Source organism: Melanotaenia boesemani, chromosome 21 (assembly GCF_017639745.1).
Source record: "Melanotaenia boesemani isolate fMelBoe1 chromosome 21, fMelBoe1.pri, whole genome shotgun sequence".
NCBI lineage: Eukaryota > Metazoa > Chordata > Actinopteri > Atheriniformes > Melanotaeniidae > Melanotaenia > Melanotaenia boesemani.
Window position 1 is genome coordinate 3,190,101 of NC_055702.1, and position 16,199 is coordinate 3,206,299.

A 16,199-nucleotide genomic window follows, 5' to 3' on the forward strand; every position below is an offset into this window, starting at 1 on the left:
CTGAAGATCAGCGGAAACAGGTCTGATGGAGGGATGGATCCTCCCCAGAACCCGGACCTCAACATTACTGAAGCAGTGTGGCATCATCTGGACAGAGAATTAAAAAAATGGCTGAAACATCCAAAGAAGAACTTTGGAAAGAGGCTTATTGAACTATTCCTGAAGAAAGAAAAGAAAGCTTGTCAGGGTTCGGACTGTGCTGATTAATAAATCTGCTCAGACCAAATCTGATTGATTATCAAGCTGTTATAGATACATGTGATGATTTTTTCTGTCTAAATTGAAGATGAAGTAAACATTTTCCCATTCCCCCTCATTTAAAATAAACTAGGCAGTTCAGATTGTTGGTTCTTCAGACCTACAGTGAACTGGGCAAAGAGGGCCCTTAAAATACAAAGTCTAGAAATATTCCAACTAAAACACAACAGAAGTAATTTAACCTTTTGATTTCATGCTTAAAACACCAAATTGAATATTCTTTGTCAAAACTTGCCACTAAATCTAACTCCCCCTTCCCAATGAAAAATCTTACTCTCTAACGCGAGTCGCCTCCTCGTTACGATGCTCACGTGCAGTTTTCTGTCGTCGGTCGCCTCCTTTCCCACCGCACCTGAAGGCAGCACCCTCCCTCTCGCGGTGAGTCCGCCTCTGCGCTCCAACCGAGAGGCACCGACTGGCTGCGTGGGGGAGCCGGTGTGGGCGCAGAGAGGAGGACTTTCCTATAAAAGCTGGGCTCCCGCGGCCAGACGCGCTCGTGCCTCTTCGTCAGCCGCCGCCGACTGTTGAAACGTTTCATTTTTCTCCGCTGCAGTTTGGAAAATTCCCCCCATTCATCACCACCATCATCATCCTCATCCGAAAGGAAATTCCGTCTATGGTTTTGCCCTACGCTCCAACAAGGATGTCCCGAACCGACGAGGTGCACCGCATAACGGAGAATGTTTACAAGGTGAGCCGGTTCTGGGTGTTTGGGAGTTTGGGAGCCGCAGAGCGCGCGCGGGGACACCTGCTGCACCTGATTACAAGACCGACTCACCTTAGCGGTGTTTGAGCTAGTTTCTGGACACTTTCTGGAAAAAAATGTTCGTTTTTAAACACGAAATAATGAAAATAGCGTGAGAATTGAAAGAAAGTATTTAATCTAAAATCGCTTTAAAGTATTTGTAACTTGATTTAAAGTAAAGTTAATGAAGTCTTTGAATCATCATAATCAAATTGCAGTAACAGGAAAATGAGTTGCAGCACATTTGGGTCAGCTAATCAGTTAACTGGATTATTTTACCCCCTCCCTTCTCCCGTGTTTTTCATTGTGGAAGACTCCAGCTCATCTCCTTTTGCTGGGTGGAATATGTTGTCAGTTTGGTCTCAGAAGTGAAATTTACATGACAAACATCTGAAGTGACACTTTGCCCCCAGGCAGCTCAGTTCAACACGTTGCAGAGCAGACCTAGATGAGCTCTACCCGCCTCAGACGCATCATTCCTTCATGCATGGTGCGCGTTACTGAAGCCATCTAAACTTTGGCTGAGAACACTCAGGTCCTTCGTGGGTAATTCTGACACAAAGCTCCACTTCAGTGAGAAGGCGATGGAGGAGGTGGTGCTGAAGAGTTTCTCTGCACTCAGGGAAGCTCTCCAGACCAGATGGATTTCAGTACTGGAAGCAGGACAAGGGCTTTCCTTCTAACGCGAGGAGAAGCTGTTACAGCTCAGAGTGCCTAAAAGCCTCCTCGAGCGTCCGAGGTGTTGTGTTCACGTTCACCCCCCTCGGTTGGCTGAGGCAGGATTGTGTAACATTAGAATTAAGGAAACTTTTGGGAGTGATTGTAGAATGTGACTGACTGCTGACCTTAAACAACATGAAAAACTGCGTTGTTTCACCACAAAGACTGGAAAAAAAGTGTCACCTGAGGTGTTATCCTGTGGAGGTTTGTTTGACTGGAGGAGGAGGAAGATGAAGAGTAGTTTAAAGTTCTGGTTCTGTGACAAGAAGTCAGTTTTTTGTGGTTAAACATTTATTTAAAAGATTTTGCATCCATTTTTCATTTTTTAAAATGGTGATCTAAAGTAAGAATGAAAAATTAAGGTAAAGGGAGAGATGAGAGGTCACGTGTGGAAATGTCATGATGCAAAGACACAGCGGTGGTTTCTTCCTGCCATCAGCAGGCAGCTTCATCATATCACCAGCGAGGAGACGCAGAGCACTGCTGCTGGTTTGACCCCCTGCTGGCTGGCTGATTGTACATTAGACCGATGCTCGCTGTGGCATTTGGTGGTGCAACCTCAGAGGGGGGGGGGGGGCTTTGCTTGTTTGGGGCTGTGTTTAGAGAAACTAGCAGATCTTTATTATTCATTAAAAGCAGAGAGGATGAAGAGGCACACAGGTGCCAGCTCCCATTAGATGACTCTGATGTCTGTTGCTCCTCTGAGGAGAGTCGACACAGAAAACATCAGAGGTGTGAATTGGGCAGCATTAAGATGGAGTTCAGGGAAAAACAATTATGCAGCTTAATATTGCAGAACAGGGTCGATGCCCTGTTGATTTTGAGATTCAGATAGAGCTTTTAAAGGTCCAGTGTGGGTTGGTATAGTGACACCTAGTGGCTGAAAATGGCTTCACCTTTCCCTTTAAAACCTACAGCTACCAAATATTTTTACCCTTTTGGTTATGAAACTTTTTTTTTTTTTTTTTTTTTGCATTTCTGCTAATGCATCATCTCTAAATGTTACACAGTGAAATTTAAATGCTAGAAAATGATCACAATCTGCAACTAAATAGTTTTTAAATGTAAAGAAAACAAAGCAGAAAAATGGAATAAAATTAAAGTTTATACTCTTTTACAAAAACAAAATGCATAATCAAAATGTCCAGGCTATTCCCTTTTTAAATCCTTGCTGTTTTAGTATTCAAACAGTATTATTAATTATTATTAGCATATCACACACAAGTGTGTCCATATTAAATATATTATGGACAAAAAGGACTCAAGGGCTTCATAAACATCTTTTACGTGAACTTAACTTATGTTCATGTGGATTCGGTGTTTAAAATATCTGCAAATAGGAATTTCATGTTATTCTTATAACTGCTCCCTACAAGCGACAATACAGGAACCAGGTTTTCTGTAAATATGTTTCGACTACCCAGATCCATTTCTACAGTAATTTATTCTGTGATATTGTCCATAACAAATGAAAGTTCACCAGCAGAATGACTTTGGTCGTTTTTGTCTATATACAAGGCCCGAACTCCTCCCCTTTGTTAGGCTTCTGTTCATATTTACTGGCTAAAATTTATCTACATATGTTTGTATAAGTCAGTTTTGTACATCTTGGCTACCACAGGTGCAAGGTTAATATGTTTGAGTAATTTTTCATTAAAAACAAAAAGTCTGAAGACATAAAAACCTTTAAATGAACTAGTCTTTGTCTCTGATGGAGATGTAAATGCTACAGGTTTAATTCTGAGTATGCATTTTATGTTCAGCACCTTTTTCTCCCTTCAGGGTACAAAACAAAATATCTGACTTGATTCCAGCTATTCAAAGAGCGCTCGATGACCCTTCACTGCATAAACAATGCTAAAATGTTCATGCTGTTTGTTTGCTGGATGATTATCTGGCTGAATAAAACAGCAGCGGAGGACTGAAGCCTTAACCTCGCTGCTCGAACAAGGGATGCTGAATGTAATTCATTTATTTATTTTTTTGGGATGACTCACCGGTGGATGCATGTGAGTGTGTGGGCTGTAGTGGCTCACGACCATGTGTGTGTTTTAGCGTCCGTACTGTACTGCAGGGTGACTGGCGCTGGATCTGGCTCTGAGATGCAAATGACTGAGTGCATTTGCAGGTCGGATGGGATGGAAAGCGTCCCAGTGGATTTGCTTTGTTGAAGTTTCTTAAGATGCAACATGGAGACATGTTAATGTGGGTAAACGGTGTTTCCTCAGGTTGTTGTGGTTGCTGAACAAACACCATCTGCATGTTTGTTTAGTAGTACGTTTAGCCAAGCTTTGTAATCCCGACAGTACCGCAGGCTCAGTTTGTAGAATAAAGCTCCAGTAGCAGGCGAGGCTGAATCTATTGTTAGATGAATCTCTACCAGTCGCATCCTTTGTGATTCAGCTGTGGTTGAAATGATGAAACCCATCATCATGGTATGGTTTAAGATTTTCATCCATCTGTTTTCTTCTGGTTCGAGCTGCCCAATCTTCCCACTCTTCACCCACCTTCTCCAGATGAGAAGTGTTCCCAAACCAGCCAATAGAAATTCTCTTTTTATGGATCGGTTCCCTCCAAGTCTGACATCTGGGAATGTCTCCTCCTTGCTTCGTAGGAGCGGCAGTTCTAATGTGAGGATGAGCCCAAGAAGTTCATGTCAGCCACATGTTAAGTCTTTCTTTTGGTCACTAGGGTCAGTGATCTTTTCCTAAACCTGAGTAGTTATAATGCCTAACCCTAACCAAACAGTGAGTGTCAAATATGGCATCCATACAGGAGACATCTTTGATGCCTTGCTCAGATGAGGCTTCAAGTCAGGGTTACACAATTCAGTCCTTCAAGAGCCGCAATCCAGCAGGTTTTCAATGTATCCCTGCTCCAACACACTTGACTCAAAGTGGATTGAGCAGTAAATAAGACAGTCTGCATCACCAGACTTTTCATCCGTGGGTCTGTGAAGCATCGTGGCTTCAGATTTGAAAGTTTGTTAGTCTGATATGACGTCACTTGAGTTTTTAAACATAAAGGCTAACTTAAGAAAATAGCTAAAGCTAAACACCTGGATATCAGTTTTTCCTCAGATGCATATTTTGACTGGCACTCCTTTTTTTTTTTTTTTTTTTTTTTTTTAAAGCCTGCCATTGACAGAAATGAGTCATTTTAAGCGTCCAGCCTTCATTATGTGTGCAGCTGTTCAACATCAGTCTCGTCTGATGTGGTGTTGTTCTTTAGTATCACCTCTCAGTTGCAGGAGGAGCCTCCTCGAGTGAGTGGAGTCATAAATCCCTGCGTAAATATTGTCGTATAATCAAGCTTGATCTCTGTGAGACGCACTGCCGTGGGAGCCAAAACTGTTTGTTCTCCAGGGAGAGATTTTTCTCCAGTGTGTGGGGGTTTGTGAGTAATGTTATTGAACACTTTATCCCCACAGTTACACGAGTACAATCTGTTCAGTTCTTTTTTTTTTTTTTTTTTCTTTTTTTTCCTCCTAGTCTTTCTCATTATGTTGCCCAGTGGATGCAAAAGCATAAAACTGCTTTCAGAAATCAGTTTTCTTGTTCTTCCCTTCTAAGACTTGCATGACGTGTATAATAATGACTGTTGTTGCTTCATGAGATGCCTTTGGACTCTGATGTCTCGTTCAGAACATATTGTTCTGGAGCTCCAAAGCTATGATGCAGCTGTTGGGACTGATGGAGGCTCTCTGTATCTTCTTCTTCCTCCTCTTTCCATCTTTTAATCTGAGAAGATGTTTTGGTGTCATGTCCAGGCAGACTGAGATGCTCACGTTTGAGGTCGCATGAGGTGAAACTGAGCCTGCAGCCTCTGTGCTGACGTGCAGAGAAGCATTTAATCTGAATGCTTTGCTAAGGCAGGATTTTCGCCGGTGTAATGGCTTGAAACCAGTGATTCTTCTTCTCTGATTAGTCACAGTGCTTTTGCCACTATTGTCTCTGCTCAGAGCTTTATCAGCGGCTTTGTGCTTCTGTCCCTGCAGACAACTGAGCCTACTCAGGCTTCAGGGTTTGTTCCAGCTTTGAGCCTCGTCTGATCTTTGGGCCTCAGCAGCGTTTGAGCGTCAAACTGACGCTCAGTGTTGTGGGGAGGATGATTGTGTCATGCAACTGGGGTGCAGAGGATGGCGGCACAGGGAAAACACAGGAAGAAATTAAATTAGTAATTGCTAATTATCAGAAACTTTCCAGCTGAGCACAGCTGAACTGTGAACTGACTTGAACAGAAATGATGACTGCTGGAAGAGAAGTCGTTCATACTGAATTGTCTTTTTCTGCTGGACAATTTATGTTCAGGGCATCTGTTTAAATACACAAATATCTAATCAGCCAATCACACGGCAGCATGTAGTCATGATGATGACTTGCTGAAGTTCAAACTGAGGATCAGAATGAGCAAGAAAGAGGATTTATGTGACTTTGAACATGGCATGGTTGTTGGTCTGAATATTTACTGGGATTTTCACACACAACAATCTCCAGGGTTTCCAGAGAATGGTTGTCTTGTCTTGTTGATGTCAGAGGAGAATGGGCAGACTGGTTGGAGATGATAGAAAAGACAACAGGAAGTCCAGTCAGCACTGGTTCCAACCAAAGTCTGCAGAACAGCATCTCTGAACACACATCACGTCCAGCCTTGAAGCAGATGGTCTACAGCAGCAGAAGACACACCTGGTGCCTCCTGTCAGCTAAGGGTCAATCCCAGGTGGTGTTGGACCATCCCACCATTTTTGGTATGAATTTATTTGGTTAATAAAATGTGAAACATCTTTAAATGACATGACAGAAAACCATTCTCTGTAGAGAAGCACTGATCTTCAGGTGTTTACCATTTTAATCTTATCAGTTTTATTTAACCCTTTTTATTTATCCAGGTAATCTTAACAAGATGCAGACTTTCATTTTCAAGAGGGAGAAATGAAAAATTAAATCGGTGTTACAAATTGTCGATTAAGTCAACTATTTAAACTTGGTAGTGTTGCATCAGGAAGCTGCACCTCAGCTTCAAACCTAAAATAATCACCCCTCGTAATCCATCCAGGAGCCATTTACTAATGAAACACTGTTGATGATGTTTAATTGATTGTTGTGCTGCTTTTATTTAGACTCTTTATTCTGCTAGTCCACTGCTCTGTTTATATTAATTTACATTCTGGGTTTTTCTCCTTCACTAGTAAATTATCTGTTGGAATGAGCTAGAAACTGTGCATGTGTGAGAAAGAAATATACCAACAAATGTGCCCATATGGCTGCTAACTGGGCATTTTTCGTTTCTTTTTTTTTTTTAATTCACCCAATCAAAGTCAGCCGATATCGTCTGGAGGACATCAGCTCAGCTCCAACGTGCTTTTTATTAAGAATTTGGCGACCTGCACCAGCTTTCAGAGCTGCCATGAAACATAACTGCATGCATCTGCTGTGTGTGTGCTGTACGTCAGCAGCTTTTAGCTCATCACTTATCAAACTGCAGGAGGATTGAGGAGGAGAGGTGGAGGCTGGCAGAGAGCAGGAGGCTGGCAGAGGATGAAAGGATGGTTACTGGGATGGCTCTCCAAGCTGAATGGGAGCAGAGTGAGGAGGTGAAGGTGTGGAGCTGGTCTCCTTCTGACTCTATTTAGACTGGAGTTAATGAGGAAAGGCCTGAATGTTTCTTTTTTTTCTACTGCAGTGTTTCTGTGTGAGCATTTTTATTAATTTATTTCTTTTAATTGGAGATGCAGCTATGTGGTTTAAAGAAGAAACACTCTTATCTTTAGAGCTGTACTTGCCTGTGTCCAAATTTCAAGATGAACACACACTCCATCATATTCAGTACATGCTCGAGGCACACGTGTGGAGGAACACACGTCTTTGCACAGGAAATGAACCCGAGATGATTTTATTTTTACCAGCCTAGTTTGTGAATGTGTGTGTGTGTGTGTGTGTGTGTGAAGGTATGTTTGTTCTCGTGTGCGTGTGTAGAATGGAAGAACAGGTTGGGCTGAATGGGATGCGTCACTCTGAGGCGATGATGGAGGATGTGGAGACTCCCTCCCTCCTGTCTCCTCCTCATTCCGCCTCTCCCACCACCCCGCCAAGCTTTCCTGTGGTATGAACTGAACGTGAGGTGAATAAAAATGGGTGACCCTGTCACGTCAGAGGTGGGGGGGGGGGATTCCAGCACATCCATATATGGTGCCGGAAGTGCCCCCACCTTCTTGTCCTCTTCTTCTAAAGCCCCGTCTGTAGAATAGGAGGTGCTGACTCTCCCTCTGCTTGCAGATAAGGACTCATCTGAAAGGGAAATTGGATGACTTGTGCGCACAAACACACACACACACACACACACACACACACACACACACGCACTGCAGGCAGACACTGAATTCCCATCTCCTGAGGCTGCTGAAGCAGCTTTAGCGCAGTGATTGTCACGCTGAATGAACAGAAGCAAATAATGTCCATTTCCTGGAAACAACATAATGAAGGACGGCAGCATCACACTAATGGACATGATGCCACCAGCTTATCGCTCTTGCATACAGTCGGGGGGGTGGTGATGGGGGTTCACATTAGCAGAGATGTTTTGTGCAGTTTCCTGAATCTGCACATCATGTACACATTTGCATGACTTTAGTGTTAGGATAAGTGGAAAATTAGGCCAAAATGAGGTCCAGGTTAAACATTCATACAAGTTTAAAAAGATTTTATATGAAAAAAAAAAAAAACTGGACATGTGAGAGGACAAATCTGAGCACAGAGCTCAGACCCTCTGGGTCACTGACACATGATCTCCATGGATGTTGGATGTGATGACAGGCATGTTGGGTCCAGTAGGTTTCCACCAACGGTCTGGGACAGTTTTGTAAATCCTGATTTCTGTTGGATTTCTACAGAGTACTGTATCCTCACCTGGCAGGCAGCGAAACGGCTGGGTAGCGAAAGATGTGTCGGCTAGTAATGTTATAGCAGCGCGGCACCTTACCTGAACAAAGAAGAACACAGCAGAAACAAAGGTGGAGAATGGTGGACATCCAGCAGTTTGTGTTCTTCCTTCTTGGCATGTAGCTTTAAACTACAAAACATCCCCCACATATTTTAAACATGCTGAAACCGTGCTTGGCTTTATGGGACCCAGGTTGGGAATCAAGTCTTTACAGAGGGATCTGAGGGCTTCAAAAATGCATGCATGCTTGATGAGAAGCACACACATTTTTCAGATTTTTTTGTTCCTAGGTTTGAGAGATACAGTATTTATTGACCCCTTTTTTTTTTTTTTAAATAAAAATGCTTTTTCCTCTTCTTGGATTATCGGTTGTAATAATTAGACAATCAGGATGATGAATTGGTTCTTGATGAATGAACCTGTTTTTGTAATGATCCTATCAGGGTGTGTGGGAATAAAAACAGGAGAGAAGGAGTGAGACTTTAACCAGAGAAAAGTCTTTTTTGAACCATTGTTGATGATGTGGAGCGTACAGCGGAACTGACCCGTTCACATGTAGTTTTACGTATAAACAAACATCGAAGCCTCGTGTGAGGGTTTCACGATGAGCTGAAGTGTGATGGTTCATTCAGGATGTGTCTGCAAAGTCAGATGGAAGCCTGGTGGCAGGTTATGGAAAAGGGATGCCGTACACACTCGAACACAGGAAAGGGCATTTCATCTTAGTGGTTGCCATGAAAAACAGGGAGGCCTCATGTAGCACTGGGCTGTGTTTTGGCTACGACTCGCTAGTCAAGGTGACCTCCCGCCATTAAATTTAAGTTTGTTATAATCTGTTTGACAAACCTGAACGAATAGTTTTCGATGCTGAAACTGACGACTGATGCAGTGATGTTGCTACACGATGGCCGAATGGCGAACGCCCTCTTCGCTCCCAGTCCTGAGTCTTCCTGAAAAGAAAAACTATTATTTTAAGTTGTCTGACGAGAGATAAGTTAGGGATGGAGCTCAGAGGAAACTGAACTAATGATGTTGGTGAACGTGGTTTTGTGGAGACTTTGATGGTAAAACTAAAATACAAATAAATCCAATATAAGGTGTAAGGTGTTAACAGTACTGATGCAGGTGAAGCATCTCTGGATGAATGGTCTCATATGGTTCAATATGGCTGACTTCTGTTGGAAAAAGTCAGATTGACGTCGACTCTCTAAATATTAGCAGCCACAATCAAATTTCTGACCACCAGTCATTTCATTGAATTTTTTATAGTCGGAAGGGTGAGTATAGACCTTTGAGGTTTCTTGACTGTTCAGTTAAGAGAGAAAATGCTAATAACTGATTAATCCTGAAGCCTTTGGCTTGGACTCTGTTTATTTGTCCACCTGGCTGCCTGTCCCTCCCTCCTTGGTGGGGTTGCCAGATCTCCTCGCTGGTTAATCTGTTTGGCAGCGAGTGGCGCAGCAGGTCCTAATGGTGCCGCACGGTTGGCTTGGCTTTCCGGTAATTTACACCCCGACATGATGCGGACCTGCTGCTGTTTGTGTATGTTCCGACTCAACCCTTCCCGCTCGCCGTGCGCTCCACGCGCACACAAACGTCCTTTTCTGCGCCATCGTGTCGGAGCCAGCTGGGTCACAATGTTCTCAGTGCCACTTTGTTTTCTACCTTTTAGCTCTGAGCGTGCCCACCTGTATGGGAAGCAGGTAATGGATGGCTTTGAGTACTTTTCATTTTATTTTCTCCTTGGTTTTGTTTTTAAAAGCTGTGAAGAGTAGTGTCGCTTTCAGCACCATTTTTTGTGTTTTCTATACAATTTGGGCCTTTTTAGTCTTTTTTTTTTTTTTTTTTTTTTTTTTTTTTTTTTTCCCCCTATCACTTTTATTTTCCTGCTTTTTGGTCAGTCAGGGATAAACTGAACTAAAATGTGATCCGTTTAAGGGATTCTGGAGAGTAACAGTTTGTTTTCTCTAGCATTTCTTTTTAGTTTTCTGCATGCCTCTGAATGCACCTCAGATTGTCATAAACGCAGCAGAGAAATATCAGTTTACCCTCCCCTTGTGGGGTTAATAGCTCGTATAACCTCACTCTTTGTTCCAGCGTCCACGCGCTGCCTTGCTGCTCTGATAGATCTATTAACCTTGACGCGGTGGGTTCACTGCTGCCAGCTCATCCTCCATCTATTCATAAAATTCCACTGCTCTGGTCACAGCAGCATTTTGAGAAATGTTTGTGGATTTCAGCTGCATCAACAGGAAAGAAACACGTTAGAAACAAAAATATGTTGATCCTCTGAGAGTAAACTGATTATCACCACCCACATGCAGGACGTCAGAGGACCTTCACGGGTCATAAAACTCACATTTAAACCAAAGAAACCAGGTTTTCTCCCAAAATGTAAAAGATGACCTCAGATTTTGGTACTTTCCACTTTAATCTAAGTTATTGTGTGGTTTAAGCAAGCAGCTGCTGTGAGAAGAGGGAATATGCTTCCGCTGCACAAATCAGTGTTGCTTCACATCATAACCACCGTAAAACAATTAGACATCTTTTATTTATCTTAATTTTTAACCATTTAAAACAAAACTGAACAGATTAGCCTGGAGGCAACAGAAATGCAACTTGTTAGTAATTTGTGTTTCTCTGCAAACCCTTCTGGTCCTAATTGTCTTTACAGGTCCAGGACATTCAGGATTGGCCTGAACTATGTGGGAGGAAAAAACCTCAATGCTTTTTTTTTTTTTTTTTTTTTTTTTTTTTTTGGTGACCAATATTGCAATTAAATCTTTCAAATTCCAGCTTCTGTTCATACTGAAATATATTTCTATAAGAGATTTGAGGATTATGACATGACATCCATTAAATTTTAACAAGGACATTAAGTTGAGATCTGATCGGCTTCGTTTACCAGCTACGATGAACCTGTAACCACAACACTGAAATTTCCTGTAGAACAGGTTTCTGCTTCGTCCTTGTAGTAAAAACTAAACGCTTTGATGTCATTGACCTTATTTACACCACAGCACGTCATTTCTCTCCATGATTTCTGGAGTAGAGTTTCACCCTGATGCCGCAGACACAACTGTTAACACGTTATCTGAGATCCAAACATTTTAAAACCGTTTTTATTCACTTCATCAGGACATTTCAGAAGGTGGACGGTTTTCTGTCCTCCATGCTTTTTGTCTCAGTGTTTGACATTTAGGGGAAATTAGTTGATGAGGTTTGAAGACGTGACTTCACAGCTGAGTGTAGCTGTCCATGATGTTTAATTTAAACATGTAGCCTACCTCGTCTTCCTCCTGTTATTAAGCTGTTGAACCCTATCACCAGAAACGCATCCGCGGGTGCGAAGTCCATGACATCTGATAATATGAGGGAGAGTAATGCACACTTTCTCTGGAGTTCTGCACAAACAGCCAGGTCCTCTGACCTCTGCATGGCTGCTGCCTCCTCTTCCTCCCTCTCACCGGATGTGTGGGTGGATGAAAAGCGAGCGTGTAGAATAAAAGGTGACACAATGTAAACGTATTTGAGGCTCAGAGTAGAATCACGGCCAGACGGAGGAAAAGCATCTGAAGCAAGTGGATTTGTGAAACCATGAAACCTGGACGAGGCACCGCAGTGTGTTAATAAACCGCGGTCTTTGCGGTTTGCTAATTGCAACGTTTTTAAATCGCTGTTTCTATTTTAAAACGGGGGGTACAGTAGAGATGCATGATATTGGATTTTTTTTGCTGATATTTTACAACAAATTTAGACAATAACTAATACAGATATGAAAAACAAAAAATAACCTTTTTTCCTCTGTTTTTAATGCTATATGTTAATGTTGTGCTATGAAATCATTTATCTCGGCTTGCTCAACCACCACAGAGTTCAAACTCTCTCGTCAGATTCTTGCTTCTAAACTTTACTGGATGTGTTTACATCCATTGGCACCTCTGCAGTTTACAGCCCTGAGATTGTAATAATATTTGTCTTAAAGTCTGAAGTTTTAATGTAGACTTGTGGGAAGTGTAAGGTGACGGGTAATGTTGGTTTGAACTGAGCTCAGTGGGTAAAAATATAATAAAATAAAAATAACTGGGGGTGCATGACTGTACGGTAAATGTACTTTTTAGCAGGTTTTCCTGATATCAGCTGCTGATTTTCAAAGCTTAACTCAGACTTGAGTTTTTTGCTGAGTTTTCAGCTTTGACACACTCATATTTGCTGTTAAGGGAGGACGAATGTTGAGGCTGTCACATTTTCAAACCTTCATTTTCCTACAAAAATGGACGTCATGTAGCAGCCAGTCCTGCCTGCCAAAACAAAAACCCACAGGATTTATTTTTTAAAAACGTGTCACTAAATGTGTTTTCTTTCTTTTACTCATCCAAACAGACTTTTTGTCGGATGTTTCCAGTAGGACCATCAGCTCCGAACGCTGGTGTGATGATGAGAAGTGAGTTTCTTATCCGTGTAAAGATAAAAGTTTAATGTGTGATCATGTGAAGTGGGGTGGGTGGGTGAGATTACAGCACCTGGAAAATAAGATGAACTGGCCTAATGATTCATGGATGTATTAAATCCAGTAAATATGAGGCGTGACAGGTCGGCTGATGATGAATTTTCTGGGTTGTCTACATTATTGCGGCTAAATATCCAACGCCAACTTGCTCAGCCGCAGCAGGCTAAACAGGGGAGTGAACTTGATCATGTGCACTACGTACCTCATGTCTCACAATTGTTTATTCATACTTTCACATAATCCATTATTATCCTCATTTACGTGAATACAAAACAATGCATATTCCATATTTCTATGACTAACATCCTTTCTTACATCCTCTCGAACGCTTATGCGGTCAACAAACAATAATGCTCCCCGGCTCACCCCACCTCTACATCATCAAGAACCGACCAAGCGCCCAGGTGACAGCAATTATTTATCACCACTTAAGACCCAAGTGCCACACCCACTTCCCAAACACCAATTAAGTGTGTACACATCAACAAAGTACAAACATGAAACATGTTTATAGTTATGGCTCCTACATACATCTTACTGACAATAAATCTTGTCTTCTTCCCGCTTTGCCCACATTTTTAAAGCAGTCTTTTAACTCATCTTTCTCGAGTCGGCTAATTATTTGCGTAGCATCACTATCTTGGCTTCATTTTGAAGTATTGAGTGACTAGTTTCAAGCCGATGTTTCTACACTGCTTCAGCGATGCTGAAGGTGCAGAACAGATTTCTCAAAGCAATGCATCATCGGAGACTAGAAATCTGCATCTTTACATCTCCATGGAACAGAAGATAAGCGTGTTATCTGTGATGTTGGTGTTGAACTTCAGAGATCGAGCCCTGCAACGTGATGAGGCGGCCCGTGAGTTGTTCTGCAGTTTTAGAGTTTTTTAATTGGTTCTGGTGATTAGTGAGTCAATTTAAACAGGACTGAAGCAAACGGGTAAAGTGTGGCAATGCACTGTTTGCTCTGTAATCCCTCTCATTCCCACTCAGATGTGGGCTTTCATTCAGCGGAATGCTAATCAGCCTCCGTCCCTGTCGCCAGAGGAGCAGCTGCTGATCGAGTGTGGATTAAACAAGCGGCAGCCTCAGAAATGATCTGATTAAATTCAGCCCTGAACAGTCTGAGATCATGGTGGTGATGGGGAAACTCATGAATGGATTTAACATCAGTTTCTTAGGGCAAAGCATTGAGTTTTACTGTGAGCAGGAAACAACAACCAAACTCCTGCATTAAATCTGAAATGTATTAGATGTGAAAGGCTTAACCTCCTTTTGATTTACTTTTGTGGAAAACAGAAAATTTTTTACTTTTTTTACATTTAAGTTTATTTTTCCCAAACAAATTAAATGTTTTGTGGGTTTTGTTTAACTTGGAGCCAGGTCAGCTGTTTGCAACACTAATCTCCTGGACATGAAATGGTGTTGATTCTCTCCAACACTGCAAGAAGCAGGTGCATTTCTCAAGAAGTTGATCTATCCCATGATATATTGATGTGACATTTGGTTTCCCATCTATATCTCATGGCAGCATACTAGTACTGTACAAACTCCAATCCTTGTGAGCTGACTCAAATCAATGGGTCTTTAACAGGCCTGTGGAGAACTTTTCAGTTGAGTTAGGTGTGTTGTCGTTGGGAAACATGAAATGTAGTTGCCACATGCATGATGTCATTCACCTGCAGCATCTTTCTCCATGGCAACGCTCTTGCATGCAAATGATTCACTCATGTAGAAAGGTGGAGGGTTTGGGTATGCTGTCCTCAGACAAGAGACCATTTAGTCCACTTTGGAAAGGTTTGTTTAACACACGGTTAAGTTTGAATGTTTAAAAGCTCACATTCAGGTTTAGAAGATTTAAAACTAATGAAATGTAAAGGTGATCTTGGAGGATGCAGAGCTGTTGCGTTGTCGTGTAGCAGCCAGTCCGGCTGCATGTGCACGTTTCTGCATCACATGGTAGAGATCCTCCCAATAAAATAAAATAAATAAATAAATTTGAGTGTTTGAAAGACTCAGTTTCAGTTTTACTTCATGTTTGGGTTTGTTTTGTATTGGACTGAAATTCTGTTTTTTTTTTTTTTTTTTTTTTTTTTTTTTTTTTTCCCCCCCTTTTTTTCCTTAAGGGTTGAATATTGGATATTATTGCATTAGTCAAGATAGCTTAAAGTGCATGCAATGTTTTTAGTAAATGGTGATTTAATATCTTAACTGGATCAGTATTTATTCTCAGACGTCTGCAGCTTTTTCAATTTTGAGTGGAAATCTCTAGATTTGTGCAAGAACATGTTTGAATGTTTGGCTGCATGTTCTAGTCAATAACAAAATGAGGAAGACTCATAGTCTCTTAAATTATTTTACAGTCATGCAAAGACATTTTCAACGTTGCCCTCACTATCAGGAGAACTGGGCTGCTCTCAGTAACCCATCTTTCTTCTTTTGACTGTCCCTTTTTGTCATGCCAAGCAGTGATGCATCACGATTACTGCTGCTGAGGCGCTTCAGCGGACTCGCTTTGGTGTGCAGCGACGCCTTATGTAACAGAGATGGGAACATGAAAGAGCTGAGGGGGAACTGGGGTATAAATAGGTCTGTTTGTCCCCAGAAATGCATGGGGACATGTATCTGGTCTCTTTGTTTTCATCATGTTTGTGTGTACACGTGCTGATTTTCACATTGTGGCGATGTAGCAACGGTGGGAACATTTCCTGTAAAATCTTTTTTTTTTCTCCAACAGGCATCATTCATTTCTCTTCACTTACTATCAGTCAGCTTCTTTTATTCATTTTTTTCTTGCACCATTCGTCTTTGCATACTTCTTTCTGCTTTTATTTTTTGGGAAGTCGCAGTGAAGTTTTTACTTTTCATTTTTCATTCAAATGTTTTAGTTTCTCGTGAAGTTGCTGAATAAAGGTGACTGCTGAGCATCAACTGGTGGGCATTAGAAGATGATCCATATTAAGTCTTTTGTTTCAGCTGTAAAATGATCCAAAAATCCCCAGATGTTTGCATCTTCCAGCATCTGGC

The 16,199-nt window shown here is 41.7% G+C and overlaps 1 protein-coding gene across 8 annotated transcripts in view; it reads left to right on the forward strand.

Annotated features, from left to right (window-relative positions):
• Nucleotides 1-605: 605 nt before the first annotated feature.
• baiap2b (BAR/IMD domain containing adaptor protein 2b) overlaps nt 606-16,199 on the forward strand; it is a 64,025-nt gene continuing 48,431 nt past the window's right edge. For 4 of the 8 annotated variants that reach the window (XM_041974773.1, XM_041974774.1, XM_041974779.1 and 1 more), the window contains exon 1: nt 606-949. In XM_041974773.1, the coding sequence (XP_041830707.1) occupies nt 875-949 (75 nt within the window). In that variant the 5' untranslated portion in view covers nt 606-874. The remainder of the gene's footprint in view (nt 950-16,199) is intronic. The other 4 variants (XM_041974776.1, XM_041974778.1, XM_041974775.1 and 1 more) reach the window with 2 other exon arrangements.